The sequence below is a fragment of the Ambystoma mexicanum genome, chromosome 8 (genome assembly GCF_040938575.1).
Source record: "Ambystoma mexicanum isolate Mex_15411 chromosome 8, UKY_AmexF1_1, whole genome shotgun sequence".
NCBI lineage: Eukaryota > Metazoa > Chordata > Amphibia > Caudata > Ambystomatidae > Ambystoma > Ambystoma mexicanum.
This window is the reverse complement of record NC_090929.1, coordinates 1,680,005,635-1,680,024,700: the sequence shown is the minus strand read 5'-3', so window position 1 is coordinate 1,680,024,700 and position 19,066 is coordinate 1,680,005,635. Positions and strand designations below refer to the sequence as shown.

General features: G+C 53.7%; 1 protein-coding gene across 6 annotated transcripts in view; it reads right to left on the bottom strand.

Annotated features, from left to right (window-relative positions):
• The window catches only part of TACC2 (transforming acidic coiled-coil containing protein 2), a 984,629-nt gene that overhangs the window by 500,076 nt on the left and 465,487 nt on the right, over window positions 1-19,066 (bottom strand). For 2 of the 6 annotated variants that reach the window (XM_069611969.1, XM_069611970.1), the window contains exon 1: window positions 4,620-6,251. The exons of 2 other annotated variants lie outside the window; for them this stretch is intronic. In XM_069611969.1, the coding sequence (XP_069468070.1) occupies window positions 4,620-6,229 (1,610 nt within the window). In that variant the 5' untranslated portion in view covers window positions 6,230-6,251. Of the gene's footprint in view, window positions 1-4,619; window positions 6,252-19,066 lie in introns of those variants that run through there. 2 more of the 6 variants (XM_069611972.1, XM_069611971.1) reach the window with 2 other exon arrangements.

Here is a 19,066-nt window from a genome sequence, read left to right as displayed (position 1 = left end):
ACGTTCAGTTGTTGGATGGACTCAAGGGAACACTTTGTTGAGGGTTTTGGCTGCCTTCCGGAGCTACCTCTAAAGGGAGGATGGAAGGGGACGGCCTGTTGGTTGAAAAGTAAAGTTTTGGTCGCGGCTGGGCTGCCACTGTCCGTATGGCACGAATACTATGAACTTGTCAGATTTGGAAATGGCTAATGTTGCATCTCGGGTCCCCGGGGGTGGGCTACAGGTCAAGCTGCTGACGTGGAATGTGAGGGGACTGAACAATCCAGTTAAGGTTAGGAAGATATCCAACTACGTCTCCAGGCATAATCCACAAAGACTGATGCTGCAGGAGACCCATGCAGTGGGGATAGGTAATTCTCACATCCTGCCCGGGTGGGGTCCCCTGAGGTACCACACGGACTACTCTACCCAGTCCAGAGGGGTTCTCACCCTTATTCACCCAAGCCTTGGGTTTCGGGTTGGTGGGCACAGGGTCGATCCCCAGGGGAGATTTGTCATGGTCTGGGGGGAGGTGGCTAACCAACAGCTTCTCCTGGTTAATACATACGGCCCCAACATTGATGACCCGGCCTTCTACCTGGATATATATCAGATGGTTATATCACTGGATGTCTCGGGTGTCTTGTGGGGGGGGGACTTCAACTTGGCCATTGATCCGGTTCTTGATAGATCCTCTACGGTAATGAGACCCCCAAGCAGGACAGCATTGAACCTTAGGCATGTCATTGCACAGCTCTCACTGGTTGATGCGTGGAGGGAGGTTCAACCGGGGAGTAGAAGATACACGTTTTATTCCGCGGTACATGATTCCGTGTCCAGGATTGATTACTGGTTGGTCTCCATGCCTATGACGCCCTCAGTTGAGCAATGTGAAATCCTACCCCGCACCCTCTCCGATCACTCCCCAGTATTGTTGGAACTACTATTCCGGAACACCCCGAGTCCCTTCAGGAGGTGGAGAATGTCTGGTAGAATGTTATGTGACTCCGGGGTAGTGGAGTCACTTCATGTTGAAATCCCAGAGTTTCTGTCCAATAATATCGGATCGGTCGACAGACTCTTGATAGTGTGGGAATCATTCAAGGTCTGGATGAGAGGTCTGTGGATGTCTAGAACTATGGGTATGTTAAGGGCTGTGAGGACCGAACTATCGTCAGTTGAAGGGAAGTTAGATGTACTCGAGAAAACATATTCAAATACGCAAGACAAGAAAGTACTAGCTGATATACACACACATCTCCAGGAATTTGACAAGCTGGCTTTGAGGGAGGTCCGATATGTGGCGGCCCCGATTCGGGCACGCAGGTACGGGGAGGGCAACAAGGCTGGCAGGGCGCTCTCCAACCTAATTAAACACGATAAACAACCCACACAGATCACAAGCATACGCACGCAACAGGGGAGGGTTCTCCTTGGGGATAAGGACATTAATGGGGAATATATGGAATTCTACAAGAGGTTATACTCTAACCAAGATAAGAAAACATCCGCAGAAATTAAGACCTATCTTGAGGCCCTCTCCCTCCCCAGGCTCCCGGACGAGGTGCGACTGGCAATGGACCAGCCGGTAACGATGGAAGAAATTGGGGAAGCAATCAAAGATCTATCAACAGGCAGGGCACTGGGGTCAGATGGGCTAGGCGCCGAATTTTACAAGGAGTTCCGTGAGGAACTTGTGCCGATACTACTACAAGTGTGGGAGGAGGCGCTCGAATCCGGCAGATTGCCCTCAACTATGAGAGAGGCCATAATAGTGGTACTCCACAAGCCCAGGCGACCACCACAGGACGTTTCGTCCTACAGACCCTTATCACTCATAAACACGGACGCTAAAATATTTGCAAAGGTCCTGGCGAATCGCCTTCTGCCGGCATTCCCGACCCTGGTCCACCCCGATCAGAATGGGTTTGTCCCTACTCGATCTACAGCCCTAAACCTCAGACGACTCTTTGGTATCATGCCGCAGATCGACCCCGCGAGGAGTGCAGTGGCCATATCCCTTGACGCTGAAAAAGTGTTTGACTCAGTATCATGGGTCTATCTCCTTTCGGTGCTTGAGGCGTTTGGGGTGGGTCCCACCTTTATTCGATACGTAAAGCTCCTATACACGGAACCTGGAGCCCGTGTCCTGACCAATAAAGCCATTTCCAAGATGTTCCTCCTGGAGAGGTGGACCAGACAAGGCTGCCCTTTCTCGCCCCTACTATTTGCACTGACCATTGAACCTATGGCGGCCGCGGTCCGTCTTAGACACTCAGACAAAGGGATCACTATGAAGGGCTCCACCCAACTAATTTCGCTTTACGCGGATGACACATTGCTATATGTCAGGGAACCTGAGGTTAATATAGCACCCGTCATGGCAGAGATCCAGGGGTTTGCAGATTATTCCGGGTACACCACAAATATGTCAAAATCAGAAATATTCCCCCTAACACCTGCCACCCGATGCCCTACAGACACAGGGGGACTCAAGTGGTCCGCAGACCACATTAGATACCTGGGAATACTGGTCTCCAGGGACAAGCTCACACTCTACGCAGATAACCATGAGGAATCCCTTCAGGCAATAGGCTCCAAGCTTCAGATTTGGGGGCGGCTCCCAATTTCATTAGCTGGCCGTGTTGCCATTCTTAAAATGGTGGTCCTCCCTAAACTTTTATACCTATTTGTTAATATTCCTGTATGGCCGGGCAGGGCCTTCTTCTCCAGGCTTAGATGCATGGTGATAACATTTCTCTGGAACGGTAAGACTGCTAGGATTAGCTGGGAGAGGATGGCAGAGCCCTATTCCTCAGGAGGGATAGCGGCCCCCGATTTCGAACTTTACTATTACGTCTCCCAAGCTCAATTTGCGAAATATTGGTATAATGACGAGAACAATACAACCCATGCATGGATAGAGGAACACACCACACATCCCACGAATATACAGTCAGTTATTTTCGATCCAAAGTATAAAGACACATGTGCATACAATCCGGTTAGCTGTACAGTCAGGGCATGGATGGCGATATTTGAGAGGCTGGGAGTGGAGGTCCCCTACAATCCAGAGGTATCGCTTTGGGACTTCCCGGGCATACCCCCCACGCATGATGCTAATATACAGGAGTCCTGGGACCCTAACAGGGAAATGAAACTGGGTGACATGTTTGTGAATGGTGTTTTTGCAGACCGGGGTCTCTTGCTGAGGGCACTGGGGGGTGGTCCCCTGAAAACGTTGCAATACTACCGTATGAGGTCTGCATTCCAAAAGAGGTGGCCTCTCTTCCCAGATGAGCCACCACCCCATCCATGTGTGCAATTGGTAACATCTAAAAATGTCCTGGGGATTGCTAGGTTGTACACAGCTGTGCAAGCTCATACCCCCACGTTAAATCAGATAAAGGAGCAGTGGGAAGCGGATTTGCAGGGGACCATTGAAGAAAAGAAATGGGCCAGCTACTGTGCGTTATCCAAGAAGGTTTCGCTTAATGCTGGTCTAAGGGTGATTCAATTTAAAATCCTGAACAGGCTACATAATACGCCGGCCAGAATCGCAAGGTTTGCACCGGATGCCTCTGATGCCTGTCCTAAATGTAATGCTGCCCAGGCTGGATCCTTTCACATGTACTGGGACTGCCCGGTACTGAGGGGATTCTGGAGGGCGGTGGCTGAGCTCCTGGAAGAATTCACTGAGGTTCCCCCTGATTTGACTCCTCAGAAATACTTGTTTGGGGACATTGGCAAGCAACCAGAGAAAATTAGAAGATTATTTAACATTTCATGCACTATTGCCAAAAAATGTATTTTACAGAAATGGAAAAGTTCGCTCCCGCCCACCATGAACCAATTCCTACAAGAATTGACACATGTCAACGAGTCAGAGGAACAGTTTGTTTTAACCCGACCCTCGGCGTGCAGACCCAAGGACATTTGGGGCCCGTTCAGATCCTATCTATGTAATATGATTTCCGATGCTGACTTGTCTTCATAATATTGTTATGTGGAATGTACCGGATATTTTACCGCTGATGTAACTGTCAAACAGGTGTGCTGTGGTGTGACAGCCTATCCGTGACCACTAATAAAAAAGAGCTTAAAAAAAATAAAAAAAAAAGCAGACTGCTTTGAAATAACACTGGCAGGCATTTACAGTGCAACGTTTGATGTTTCTGCTTGATAAAACTATCACATAGAGATCATATGCGGGTGTGATTTGGGATGGGAGGGGCATGAAGTGGGTGAGAATGGCCATAGGGATTAGAATGGCCTTGGGTAGTCAATGGGTATAAAAACCAATAACACCCACAAGCTTCATGTCTCTCCTCAGATGCCATCTGCCTCCTAGCTGTACTCCAATGCAATCGTTTTAGCTTATATTTTGCACTTACGTGCCACCTAATATCCAAAAATAAAAAAAGGAAAATGTGTATCTATTTTAAAGATCCTTGTTCATATAGGCTTCCAACAAAACATCCTTATCGATCCAGGCATATCTCTCATGTATTGCTTCATGACACACACATGGAAAACAAAAAGGGTCTACTTGTTAAAGAAACACTGTGTAACGCCCTCAGAAAGATCAACTAGCAGAGAGGTTAAATAAGAAAGTTGTAAGATCAGGTAGAATACAGTACCTTTTCATTGTTGCTGGTGCTGTATCCATGTCAGGTGTGCTCAGGGAATCCGCCTTGCGAAAGGCTCTGTTGTCGCTGCTCTCAATCTTTGCCAGTAGTTGAGAAGAAGGGTCTTCTAATGTCTTGAAATCTTCGAGAGGGCTTATTCCACGTGATGGGCAACTCTCAGCAATGAATAATGGCCTGGAAGCACCTTCAGGGTTGTCCTCTTTCAGTTCATCCGTATGTGTCCCTGATCCATCATCAATCAAGATGCCTAAGGTGGGGTCTCCTGCTGTACCCATATCTGACTTGCCATAAAGAGGAGTTCCAAGGATTCTGCCTCCTTCTGGGTGGCTCCCTTTGCCACCATCCCTTAGAGTTCCTAGGACGTACTCTCCTCCATTTAGGGTGTCTGGAATATGGTCCCCCCTTTTAATTCTCCCTGCACTTCCATCCCTCAGAGTGCCTATCATGTGACCATCCTCATGTCTGGTTGCTCTCCCACTTCTTGGCTTATCGAGAGCTTTAATTCTGGAGCTCCCCTCACCTTCTGGTTGATCCTCTGTTCGTTTTTCCGGTGGGTACCTGTCTGTAAATGGTACAGTGTAGTCACTTACTGATAATTCCACACTATGAGGGCTTCCAACACCTGTGTCCGAAGACAAACTCCAAGAACTTGCTTCACCTGTAATACCGGATCTGCTGACTTCTTTAAATTGCGAATTTACGCCCAAGAGTTCTCCTTTCGTCGCCAGATTAAGGGCTGGAGCTGGTGGCAATGAGGGGGTTAAAGACTCATCCTGAAGACCACTGTGGCCACCAGCACCGTCACCCTCTTCAAGCTGCTCAGAATGGCCGCTGACAGGTAGCCCAATGCCCTGCTCGATCGGACATACTGTGGTGGCCCCTAGAGCAGAGGCACCTCCTAAAATCCCCAGAGAAGGGAATGTTTTCTGCGGATCGGGACTCCAGCCCATCAACTGTTCTCCTAGTTCAGCTCCCTCCTTCGGCGCAGGCACTGAGTCAAGGCTGCCAACACTGGCACCCAGGTTTTCAAACCCCTTTCCAACATCAGTCCCCGTCTCAAGCCTTCCATGTGGCTTGGCGTTAATGTGCAAGTTGGGCAACATCTCCATCACCTCTTCTGCAAGTGTGTGGTCCCCTCCATGGACACCTGGTGCTGGGCTAAGTTTGTCTTGCAGGACAGGGGCCCCGGCACTGAGAATCTTCTGAGGCTCATCCTTGGTGGTTTCCCAGAGGAGCAGAGTCCCCAGTGGACTTCCACTCTCTGGATCTGGTATCCTGGCTCTCAGGGAGGTGCTGCCACCACTACTGGTCGAGCTGGTGTCCTTAGTACGTTCAGAAAGGTTTGTAGTGTCCCCAGCGACGAGGCTTTGTACGTTGAGTTCAGACGGCTCAGAGAGGGCAAGGTGCTTCTTAATGGCCGTTTCCTGGACCAAGCTCATATGCTCCTTAGAAGCACAGCAGTCATCTTTGGCGAAGCCGCTCTCAGACCTCTGGGTGTGTGGCTGTGTCTCTAAAACTCCCTGGGATTTTCTCCACGACTCCCCTTCTTCTCTTTTGGGAGACTGTGGATCTTCTTTCGCTGGGAAGAAAATACTTTCCATGTGGTCGGAAAATGCAGCCAAGTCTACAGTGTGCCGCTCCATGAAGAGGTCTTTGGTGAGCCCTCTGCTAGTCCCTTCAGCCTTCGATCCAGAGAATAGGCCAGTAAGCTCCCAGATTGGCTGCAGTAGGCTGGTGGTGGGCCCAGGCGATCTGTGCTTATCCTGCGGGTGAAGGCCCTGCTTGATTCCGGCAACCATAGGGACGTGCTCCTGGTCCTGTGGTTGGCCACGGTTTTCTGAGGCAGTTCCAAAGAGCGTCTTTGGCTCAGGTGGGACATTGGCATCGAGGTCCGAAAGGGGTGTGTGATGGGAAAGCACCAGAGCTGGCTTGCACTCATTGCCTCCAGGCCCCACAGGAGTAGAGTGTTGAAGAGGCGCAACCATCACAGGTTGAGAAAGGCCCACCTTTTCCACATCCCCCAAAACCAACCGGTCTCTTGGCTCAAGAGCGCCATGTGATATATCCACGTTGGGGAGCAATGGTCCATGTTCCCCTTTCTGGTCTGAAATGTCACTTCTGTGGTGTTCTTGTGCTGGACCTTCCTTGGTGTCTTCCAGGAAGAGCCCAGGATCAGAAGAAGCAGGAGTTTCTACTGGGGCGCGCCTGCGCACCACAGCGGTGGGCAGCAGGGCACCACCAGCATCCTCCTCGTGTGCAGGACAAATCACTGCCAGTCCTGGCGATACCCTGCCTTCTTGTTCACATGGCACCTGGAAGAGACCGTCTTTATCCAGGGGGATACTGATGGGGGTACCTGAGGACTCCTCGCCCTGCACTGCAGTCGAGGGGTGAAGTCTCCTCGTGCCAGGCGGTTCACCCTGAGGTGGGTGTGCTAGTGGGCTCTCAGGCAGCATGTCCCTCCACTCAACTGGACCACAGGCTGCCGGCTCCTGCTTACTTCTGGGAGTCGAAGCCTCTTGGGTGCCCAGCAGCTCTCCGTGCCCTCCCAGCGCTCCTGCTCCCGCGTTCCGAGCAGGCGGCATCCCAGGACTCTGCAGCTCCTGTTGGGACTTGCTGGGCGTCGGCAGAAGATCTTGGCCCGTCTGAGAACCGGTGTCGCCCAACCAATCCCAGCCTGGAGCCGCGGCATCACCTACAGGCCACGGGAGGCCGGGCCTGCACGTGGGTCCCCGAGGGATCTCTGAGGCCACCAAACCGGCTTTACCTGGGATCAGCCCATGGGAGGGTGTGAGCTCTGGCTCCGTGCTAGGGACCACCTTGGGCACAGCGCTGCCGGTGTGTGGGTGCAATGTCAGGCTGTGAGAGTCTCCCGCTTGGCGAATAGGGAGTGTTTCGGGAGGTTCGGAATTAAATGGCGCCGTGATGGCCCGTCCCATCATTCCTGTGACCCCCTGATCCGGTAACTTGCTTGGCTCCTGGACAAGAGCTGTCCCCTGCCCCAGTGCCGTGTCTGACTCCTGCAGAGGTACTGACCCCTGTAGTGGTGCTGCACTCTGCCCAAGTGTTTTCCCCTCCCCTATTTCTATGCTCGACTCCTGGCCAAGTGCTGTCCGCTGCACTGGTGCTGTTCCTTGTCTCGGTGCCATGTCAGACTCCTGCACAAGTGATGCCCCCGGCCCGAGTGCTGTGATCTGCCAAAGTGCTGTTCCTTCCCCATTTACCGTGTCGGACTCCTGGCTTAGTGCTGTCACATGCCCCAGTGTTGTGTCCGACTCCTGCACAAGTGCTACTCCCTCTCCCAGTGCTATGCGCTGCCCAAGTGCTGTCCACTTCCCCAGTGCTGTGTTGGACTTCTGCTCAAGTGCTGGCCTCTGAACTAGTGATGTGCTTTTCCCAAGCACTGCCCCCTGTCCTAGTGCTGTCCTCTGCGCAAGTGTGGCCCTCTGCCCTAGTGCTATGGTCTTCCCAAATGCTGCCTCCTGTCCCAGTGCTAAACTCTGCCCAAGTGCTGTCTCCTGCCCCAGTGCTGTGCCCGACTTCTGCACAAGTGCTGGCCTCTGTCCCAGCGCTGTGCTCTCCCCAAATGCTGGCCCCTGCTCTAGTGCTATGCTCTGTCCAAGTGCTGTGTCCGACTCCTGCCGTGATGGACCCTGTCCTAATGCTGTGCTCTTCCCAAGTGCTATCCCCTGCCCTAGTTCAGTACTCTGCTCGAGTGCTGTGGTGGAAACTGGCTCTTGTCTTAGCTCCTCGTCTTCTCTTGGCACTGTGCACTTCCCTTGAACTATATCTTCCCAAGTTGCTGCACTCTCTCCCAGGGCTGAGTCCTGCGCCAGTGCTGTGTTCCGTGCGAGTGATGTGCCCTGCCCTGATAATGTTTTCTGCGATGGTGCTGTGCCTTTCTCTGTCACAGTGTCTTGGTCCAGTGTTGTGCCCTGCCCTATTACTGTATCTCGCCCCAGATGTGTGTCCGACTTGGGTACTGTGGCTTCCCCCAGTGCTGTGCCCTGCACAGGTGCTATGTTCTGACCAGGAACCGTGGCTTGCTTCACCACTGTGTCTTTCTCAGGTACCGTGTCTTCCACTGGGAGTGTGTCTTTGCCAGTTACTGTGCACCCCCCCTGTGCTGTGCCTCGCACAGGTGCAATGCTGTGACCAAGAACCATGCCTTGCCTCTGTGCTGTGTCTTTCTCGGGCACTGTGTCCTTCACTGGGAGTGTATCTTTCCCAGTTACTGGGCCTTCCCCCAGTGCTGTGCCCTGGACAGGTGCTATGTTGTGGCCAGGAACTATGTCTTGCCTCAGCACTGTGTCTTTCCCAGGTACTGTGTCCTTCAGTGGGATTGTGTATTTTCCAGTTGCTGTTCCCTCCCCCACTGATGTGTCCTGGACAGGTGCTATGTTGTGACCAAGAACCATGTCTTGCCTCAGCATTGTGTCTTTCTCAGGTGCTGTGTCCTTCACTGGGAGTGTGCCTTTTTTTCCAGTTACTGTGCCATGCCCCAGTGCTGTGCCTTGCAGAGGTGCTATGTTGTGACCAGGAACCAAGTCTTGCCTCAGCAGTGTGTCTTTCCCAGGTACTGTGTCCTTCACTTGGAGTGAGTCTTTCCCAGTTATGCTGCCCTCTTCCAGTGCTGTGCCCTGCAAAGGTTCCATGTTGTGACCAGGAACAGTGCCTTGTCTCAGCACTTTGTTTTTCTCAGCTACCGTGTCCTTCACTGGGATTGTGTCTTTCCCAGTTACTGTGTCCTGCCCCAGTGCTTTGCCCTGCTCAGGTACTATGTTGTGACCAAGAATCACGTCTTGCATCAGCACTGTGTCTTTCCCAGGTACTGTGTCCTTCACTAGGAGCATGGCTTTCCCAGTTACTGTGCTCTCTCCCAGAGCTGTGCCCTGCACAGGTGCCATGTTGTGACCAGGAGCTGTGCCTTGTCTCAGTACAACGTCTTTCCCAGGTACTGTGTCCTTCACTGTGAGTGTGTCTTTCCCAGTTACTGTGTCCTCTCCCAGTGCTGTGCCCTGCTTAGGTACTATGTTGTGACAAAGAACCATGTCTTGCCTCAGCACTGTGTCTTTCCCAGGTAAAGTGTCCTTCAATGGGAGCGTGTCATTCCCAGTTATTGTGCCCTCTACCAGTGCTGTGCCCTGCACAGGTGCCATGTTGTGACCAGGAGCCATGCCTTGTCTCAGCACTACGTCTTTCCCAGGTACTGTGTCCTTCATTGGGAGTGGGTCTTTCTCAGTTACTGTGCCCTCCCCCAGTGCTGTTACCTGAACAGGTGCCATGTTGTGACCAGGAGATGTGTATTTTCTCTGCACTGTGTCTTTCCCAGGTACTGTGTCCTTCACTGGGAGTGTGTCTTTCCCATTTACTGCATCCTGTCCCAGTGCTGTGCCCTGCACAGGTGCCATGTTGTGACCAGGAACCGGGCTGTGTCTCAGCACGGTGTCTTTCCCAGACACTGTGTCTTTCACTGGGAGCACGTCTTTCCCAGTTACTGTGCCCTCTCCCAGTGCTGTGCCCTGCACAGGTGCCATGTTGTGGCCAGGAGCCGTGCCTTGTCTCCGCAGTGTGTCTTTCCCAGGTACTGTGTCCTTCACTGGGAGTGTGTCTTTCCCAGTTACTGTGCCCTCTTCCAGTGCTGTGCCCTGCACAGGTGCCATGGCGTGACCATGAACCGTGTTTTTTCTCAGCACTGTGTCTTTGCCAGGTACTGTGTCCTTCACTGGAAGCGTGTCTTTCCCAGTTACTGTGCCCTCCCCCAATGCTGTGTGTTTTGTCAACGCTGCATTCTGCCTTTGTGTTGTGAAGTCACGGTCCTGCTCTGGAAGCGTGTTACTCCTTGGTATTAGCCCCAGTGGTGTACCCTGTGCAGTTTCTGTACCGTTAACCACAACTGTTTCCTGCTCATGCACCCTCTCTGTCCCTGGCATTGTAATCCGGCCAGGTGCCAAGTCCCTTCCTGGTGATGCTGTGTCCGGCCCCAATGCAGTGCCCTGCTCTAAACGTATGATCTGCCCAGGAATGTTGTGCTGCACCGGTGCTGTATACTGCCCTAGTGCACTTTCTTTCCCTGCTCCTGGGTCCCACCTTGGCACTGTGTCTTGCATAGTTCTAGTGCCCTGTCCAGGTGCTATGTCCTGTCCAGGTTCAGCGTCTTTCCCTGGTTCTTTGCCGTGCACTGAACGTGTGCCTTTGCCTGTTACTGTACCGTGCCCTAGTGCTTTGTCGTGCTCCAGTGATGTGTCCTGCCTCTTTCCTTTGTCCTGCTGCAGTGCTGTGTCCTGGCTCAGTGGTTTGTCCAGCTCCACTGCTTTCTCCTGTTCCAGTGTGTTGTCCTGCTCCAGTGCTGGGTCCTGCCTCTTTCCTTTGTCCTGCTGCAGTGCTGTGTCCTGCTGCAGTGCGGTGTCCTGCTCCAGTGCTTTGTCCTGCTCCACTGCTTTCTCCTGTTCCAGTGCTTTGTCCTGCCTCTTTCCGTTGTCCTGCTGCAGTGCTGTCTCAGGCTGCAGTGCTGTGTCCTGCCTCTTTCCGTTGTCCTGCTGCAGTGCTGTGTCAGGCTCCAGTGATGTGTCCTGCTGAAGTGCTGTGTTCTGCTCCAGTGCTGTGTCCTGCTGCAGTGCTGTTTTCTGCCCCAATGCTTTGTCATGCCCCACTGCTTTCTTCTGTTCCACTGCTATGTCCCGCCCCCGTGCTTTCTCCTGCTTCACTGCTTTGTCCTGCTCCACTGCTTCGTCCTGCCCCACTGCTTTATCCTGTTCCAGTGCTTTCTCCTGCTCCAGTGCTAAGTCCCTGGCTTCTAGCCCTGTGGTCTTGTCGCCAGGTAATATGGACTTTTTCCATGGTAATGCGGCACTCTCCACTGGCACTCTCACCCTATCCCCTGGCACTGTGTCCTTACTGTGTGAGGGAAGACGACGTCCCTCCTCTAAGGCCTTTGTGAGCCTCACTCCCGAGGTCGGGGTATGCACGTCTTCTGAGGCCGAGGAAAGCAGTTCCTCTGAAGGGCGCTGAAGCTCTGAGGTTGTTGCTCGCTCTTCGCCTGTGGCCGTGGCACGTTCCTCAGCTGGAGGTGGGTGACATTCTGAGGCCGCGGCACGTCCTTTTCCTTCCAGTAGGTTAAGTTCTGAAGCCGTGTCAGGTGCCTTCATTATAGAAGGGTGAAGTTGTGAGGCTGCGGCATATTCCTCTCCTGAGGCTATGAATAGTCGCCCATTTAAGGCTTTCGCTCCTCCCTGTACTGTGAGTGCGTCCTGTCGCTCTTCTGTGGGAGAGTAAAGCTTGGAGGATGTGGCTTGTCCCTCTCCTGAGGCTGTGGCTTGTTCCTTTCTTGCAGCCATGGCTTTCGCTACTCCTGGAGACACTTGAAATTCTAAGGGTGAGGAAGTTTCCCCTTCTGATGCTTTGATATGCCCCTCTCCCGAGGGTGTGCTATGTGCCTCTCCTGCTGCCCTGGCATTCCCCGCTCCTGGCTGAAGTACTGAGGCAGTGGGAGTTTCCCCTTCTGCGGCTGTGGTATGACCCTCTCCTAATGCCTTGGCATGTGCCACTCCTGGAGACACCTGAAGCTCGGAGGCTGTGGGAGTTTCCGGTTCTGAGGCTGTGGCATGTCCCTCTTTTAATGCCTTAGCATGCTCCATTCCTAGAGACGCCGGATGTTCTGAGACTGTGGGAGTTTCCCATTCTGAGACTATGGTATGTCCCTCCCCTGATGCCTTGGCATGCTCCATTCCTAGAGACGCCGGACGTTCTGAGGCCACTCCTGAAGACACCTGAAGCGCTAAGGCTGTGGGAATTTCCCCTTCTGATACTACAGTATGTCCCTCTCCTGATGCCTTGGCATGCTCCACTCCAGGAGACACCTGAAGATCTGAGGCTGTGGGAGTTTCCCCTCCTGAGGCTGTGGTATGTCCCACTCCTAATGCCGTAGCATGCTCTACTCCTGGAGACGCCTGAAATTCTGAGGCTGTGGGAGTTTCCGGTTCTGAGGCTGTGGCATGTCCCTCTCCTAATGCCTTTGCATTCACCACTCCTGGAGACGCCTGAAGATCTGAGGCTGTGGGAGTTTCCCCTTCTGACGCTATTGTATGTCCCTCTCCTAATGCCTTGGCATGCTCCATTCCTGGGAACACTTGAAGTTCTAAGACTGCGGGAGTTTCCCCTTCTAAGGCTGTGGTATTTCCTTCTCCTAATGCCTTGGCATTCTCCACTCCCGGAGACACCTGAAGTTCTAAGAATGTGGGAGTTTCCCCTTCTGAGACTATGGTATGTCCCTCCCCTGATGCCTTGGCATGCTCCACTCCAGGAGACCCCTGAAGATCTAAGGCTGTGGGAGTTTCCCCTCCTGAGGCTGTGGTATGTCCCACTCCTAATGCCGTAGCATGCTCTACTCCTGGAGACGCCTGAAATTCTGAGACTGTGGGAGTTTCCGGTTCTGAGGCTGTGGCATGTCCCTCTCCTAATGCCTTAGCATTCACCACTCCTGAAGAAACCTGAAGTTCTGAGGCTGTGGGAGTTTCCCCTTCTGACGCTATTGTATGTCCCTCTCCTAATGCCTTGGCATGCTCCATTCCTGGGAACACTTGAAGTTCTAAGACTGCGGGAGTTTCCCCTTCTAAGGCTGTGGTATTTCCCTCTCCTAATGCCTTGGCATTCTCCACTCCCTGAGACACCTGAAGTTCTAAGAATGTGGGAGTTTCCCCTTCTGAGACTATGATATGTCCCTTCCCTGATGCCTTGGCATTCTCCACTCCTGGAGACACCTGAATTTCTGAGGCTGTGGAAGTTTCCCCATCTGAGGCTATGGTATGTCCCTCTCCTAATGCCTTGGCATGTTCCACTCCTAGAGACGTCTGAAGTTCTAAGACTCTGGGAGTTTCCCCTTCTGAGGCTGTGGCATGTCCCTCTCCTGAATCCTTGGCATACACCACTCCTGGAGACACCTGAAGTTCGGAGGCTATGGGAGTTTCCTTACCTGAGGCTATGCTATGTCCCTCTCCTGATGCCTTGGCATGTATCACTCCTGGAGACACCTGAAGCTCGGAGGCTGTGGGAGTTTCCTTACCTGAGGCTATGCTATGTCCCTCTCCTGATGCCTTGGCATGCTCCACTCCTGGAGACGCCTGAATTTCTGAGGCTATGGTATGTCCCTCTCCTGGTGCCTTGGCATGTGCCACTCCTGGAGACACCTGAAGCTCAGAGGCTGTGGGAGTTTCCCCATCTGAGGCTATGGTATGTCCCTCTCCCGATGCCTTGGCATGTGCCACTCCTGGAGACAGCCGAAGTTCTGAGGCTGTGGGAGATGCCCCTTCTGAGACTGTGGTATGTCCCTCTCGTGATGCCTTGGCATGCTCCACTCCTGGGGACGCCTGAATTTCTGAGGCTGTGGAAGTTTCCCCATCTGAGGCTATGGTATGTCTCTCTCCCGGTGCCTTGGCATGTGCCATTCCTGGAGACACCTGAAGCTCGGAGGCTGTGGGAGTTTCCCCATCTGAGGCTATGGTATGTCCCTCTCCCGATGCCTTGGCAATCCCCTCTCCTGGAGACAGCCGAAGTTCTGAGGCGGTGGGAGTTTCCCCTTCTGAGACTGTGGTATGTCCCTCTCGTGATGCCTTGCTATGCTCGACTCCTGGAGACGCCTGAATTTCTGAGGCTGTGGAAATTTCCCCATCTGAGGCTAAGGTATGTCCCTCTCCTGATGCCCTGGCATGCTCCACTCCTGAAGACACCTGAAGTTCGGAGGCTGTTGGAATTCCCCCATCTGAGGCTGTGGCATATCCCTCCCCCAATGCCTTGGCATCACCTTGTTTTGAAACTGTGTGAAGTCCTGAGGTAGGATCATGACCCTCTGAGGTTAGGCAAAGTTGGCCCCCTATCCTTTTTCTGACGATCAGTGATGTACCCGGAGGCCTGGTCTCTTCTTCCATCTCAGACACTGGTTGGCATTGGTTACTGGAGAAGACTGGTGGTCCTGGCTCCAGGGTACTGAAGCTCCCACCCTCCACCATTGAAACACGTTTCTTGTTGTCTTCCGTGGACTTTTGGCTAGGTGGACTGCAGATCTCATGTATGCAAAACTCTGGAGCCAAGTTTCCACCCAACCAACCACTGACTCCAAAGTGCAAGACACTCTGGTAAGTGTCTGGAAGGGCCTTCACATGCCAGGGAACCCCTTTGTTTTCTGATAGAACATCTGATGGCACCTCTTTCGACATTTTCCATTCCTGGGCTGTAGTCACCTCCTCTTGGATGAGTTTCGAGTCATCTTGTGCTTCAGGGTGGCAAGGCTCATCATGAGGTCTCTGCTGAAGCTTGCCCAGGCGAAGAAGATTTGCTGGGCCAGCAATGAGAGCGGCCAGGTTTGGAGTGATAATTGGCGGGGTGGGTAGAATACCTGTCACTTCTGAGGGGAGACCTGCTGGGTGAGGGTGGCCAGTTTGTTTCAGAGTGAGAACCTCCCTTGAGATCTCCATTATCGCCTCTTTGTAGAAGTCTGCTGGGGAGGGCAGGAGACCCTCCCTTGGGTTGTCCTTTTCCTCCCTAAGGAGGGCTGAGGAGGGTTTGGGCCCTGGCCTTACAGAATGACCTTCCTTTAGTTTGTCCACCATCGCCTGTCTGGGGGCGTCGACCGGGCACAATGGCGAACCTGATATTATAGGTACAGATGCCTTTGGTCTGTCCATCATTGCCCTTGTAGGGGTGCCTGCCGGGTAGTGTTGGAGATCAGGCCTCAGAGGGTCAGCTGCTCTTGGGTCAGGCATTGTTGCCTCTGTGGGAGATTCTGCCAGACAGGGTGGGGAACCTAGCATAGGAGGAACACCTTTCCTTGACTCTCCCATTACTGCCTCTGTGGGGGTGTCTGCTGGGCATGGCAGGAGACCTGGCATCTGAGGTACGGCTTTCTTTGGGTAGTCCATCGTTGCCTGTGTGGAGGTGTCTGCCGGGGAGGGTGTCAGAACTGGCATCAGAGGTTTAGCTTTCCTTGGGTCGACCACTGTTGCCTCTGCGGGAATTTCTGCGGGGCAGTGCGAATGAGCAGGATCCAAAGGCAGAACTTTTTTTGGGTTGTCCATCTTTACCTCTCTGGTGACATCTTCAGGGTATGGTGGGGGACCAGAAAGTGGAGGTATTGCTTTCATTTGGTAGTCCATAGTTGCTTCTGTGTGGATGTCCGGCTGGGATGGCAGGGGTTCTGGCCTCAGAGGGCAAGCTTCCCTTGAGTTATCCATCTTCAACTCCCCAGTGGTGTCTGCAGGGAAGGATGGGGGACCAGGCAGTGGAGGAAGCAGTTTAATTGCATCGTCCATAGTTGCTTCTGTGTGGATGTCCGCCTGCGGTGGCAGGGCTTCTGGCCTCAGAAGGCAAGCTTTCTTTGGGTTATCCATCTTCAATTCCCCAGCGGTGCCTGCGGGGAAGGATGGGGGACCAGGCAGTGGAGGAAGCAGTTTAATTGCACCGTCCATAGGTGCTTCTGTGTGGATGTCCGCCTGGGATTGCAGGGGTTCTGGACTCAGAGGGCAAGCTTCCCTTGAGGTCTCCATCTTCAACTCCCCAGTGGTGTCTGCAGGGAAGGATGGGGGACCAGGCAGTGGAGGTAGCTGTTTAATTGCATCGTCCATAGGTGCTTCTGTGTGGATGTCCATCTGGGATGGCAGGGGTTCTGGCCTCAGAGGGCAAGCTTCCCTTGGGTTGTCCATCTTCACCTTCGCAGCAACGCCTGCAGGGCAAGGTGGGGGACCTGGCATTGGAGGATCAGCTTTTCCTGGGTCGCCCATCGTTGCCTGTGTGGGGGCGCCTGCAGTGCAGAGTGGGGGACCTGGCATTGGAGAATCAGCTTTCCTTGGGTTGCCCATCCTTGCCTGTGTGGGGGCGCCTGCAGGGCAGAGTGGGGGACCTGGCATTGGAGGATGAGTTTTCCCTGGGTCGCCCATTGTTGCCTGTGGCGGGGCGCCTGCAGGGCAGGGTGGTGGACCTGGCATTGGAGGATCAGCTTTCTCTGGATCGCCCATCGTTGCCTGTGTGGGGGCGTCCGCAGGGCAGAGTGGGGGACCTGGCATTGGAGAATCAGCTTTCCTTGGGTCGCCCCTACTTGCCTGTGTGGGGGCGCCTGCGGTGCAGAGTGGGGGACCTGGCATTGGAGGATCAGCTTTCCTTGGGTCGTCCTTCGTTGGCTGTGTGGGGTTGTCTCCCAGGCGGTGCTGGGGCCCTGGCCTCAGAGGGCCAGCTCCCCTTGCCCTCTCATCGCTTGCCTGTCCCACTGGGCTCGGGGCTCGGCCTATGGAAGCCCCCTTGCCCTCCCTGCACAGGCGCCTGTTGTGCGGCCCAGCCTCCCCACCTTGGCCTTCTTGTCGGTCACAGGCAGCACCTTCTGTCGACTGATAGCCGATTAAAGCCCCCTGGCTCCTGGGCGGCACTTGGGCCCCATCTGTGGTCTGAGTCGCTCCCTGGCCTGGCGGGGGCTCCGGAGGGGGCACATGAGCCGCGGCCAGGGCCCAGGCCGGCTGCTCTCTCGGAGACAGCTGCTTGCTGGGCTCGGACAGTCCTTGCCTGCGGCCTACTTGTTGGGTGTCTTGTATCAGCGCGGCCTGTGCCCTGGGGCCGGAAATAGAGCACCCATCTCCGGATGCCACCGAGAAGGTGGTTGTGTGAACAGGGACGCTCACACTCGACCCTTCGGGTTTCATCACAGAAGGTTTTCTGTCCCTGGAATGGGAAGGTATGATGGGTGCAGGGTCTTTGCTGGTACATGGTTCTGATGATGGCGCCTGGAGGGTTCTGGATGCTTCCATTTCCGCCGCTCTGTGTGCTGAAGGCATGGCAGCGCTCGTGCGGGAATCACTCCAGCCGCCCCCCTCTTCGGAGCTTGATCCTTCTGGATCGTCGGTGCGGCCAGTCTGCTCAGGAGTTGATAGGGGGCCGTGGACGGAAGCTGGAGCTTTTTCAGGATGCCTGTCGCTGTCAACAATGGAAAGGAGGCTTGTTTTAGAGGTCTGGCAATGCCAGGTACAGTGGACCACCGCAACACACCAAGCATGCGGCAAAGCACGCCCCGGCCCTGCATGCTGCCGAGCCCCTCACAGCAAGCACCCTTGCCCTCATGCACAGATGGCACCAAAGCCTTGGCCTGCCCAGCTCAGCCCTGCCCAATCTGAGCGGGGGTTCTGCTCGCACGGACCCAGGACTGCACTGGATGGGGTGTGTGTCTGTGTGTGGGTGTCTGTGTTGGCGAGATAGGTATGTGGGGGTGGGGCGGTTGGAAAGTGTGCGTGGGATGCACAGGTGGTGTACGTGCACTGTGGCGTTGCCGACGAGGGAGGCAGAGCCGACCCTGGAGGAAGAATAAGGTATCCTGGCCTGGCCCTCCCTGGTAGTACAACAAAGAAGGGGGCAGAAGCCTGCGAACAGGGACCCAAAGCCTGGGAAAGCGGGGTCACAGGGTGAGGATTGCTGCAGCTGGAAGGCTTACCCCTTGCCAGGTGCATAAGTGGGTACCGCCTTCTAGAGACCCGCCTTGCGATATTGCTGTCTACAAGTAAACATGGAGGGCAGCGTTATCCTCCCTCGCACCCGACAGCAAAGGATTTTGGGGCTAATGTGGAGTACCACTATCAGGTTTAAGCGATCAGCTGGACTTAAAGACTATGAAGAGGGCTTGGTAATAATCAGGAGGGGTTTTTGCTCCCCCCATGGTCATCCTCCCACTGAGGCCCAGCTGCGTGGGGGCTTTTGAAAGACCGATGAGACTTTCAGTTAGGGGAGTTTTGGCCCAATAAAATATGGAGGTGGTTGATGCCAAGGGGGAAGCAAGAAACATTTCGATCTAGTCTGCTGGTCACCGCATAAGGAGAAGTGTTTTGTATTGCACATATAATGATCTGCACCAAGGAGTAACAATGTAATCAAAGTGTGCTTTGCAGCGTGGCAATCATGAAGTAGGGGGGGATTTAGCCTGAGTGCTGTGCATACGTAATAAATCTGCCGTCTGTCAAGCCACAAAGAATAAGCAGACTCCGGAAATTGCTTTTATGCTTGAAGGCTTATGCCATAGGTGTTGTAATCCTGCATGAGTGAGGGGTTTGGACAAAGAAGGGGCCAAGTGCCAATGTTATATGTTTACAAAGTGCATATGGCGCCTGTGAGGTGTACTTAGAGGGTGTCTATGGGGTCAGAGGTCTATGTGTAAAGAAGAGACGTGTGGTAATGTGCATTATGTAGGATGTGAGTGGTATGTGTGGCGGATTTAGAGTATACGTTGCAGGTGTAAATGTGCATGGCCGCTGCGTGTGATGTGTGTGAGTGTGCTGAGCTAGGGGAGTGTGTGTGCTCTTCGGCGCGAGAGTTTGCTGGTTGCATAATGTAGATGGGCCTGTATATGCATGAGTATGCCGTGCATCCGCATGTACGGATGCATAGGTTGAGTGGGGTTCAGTGTGGTGGTTTGG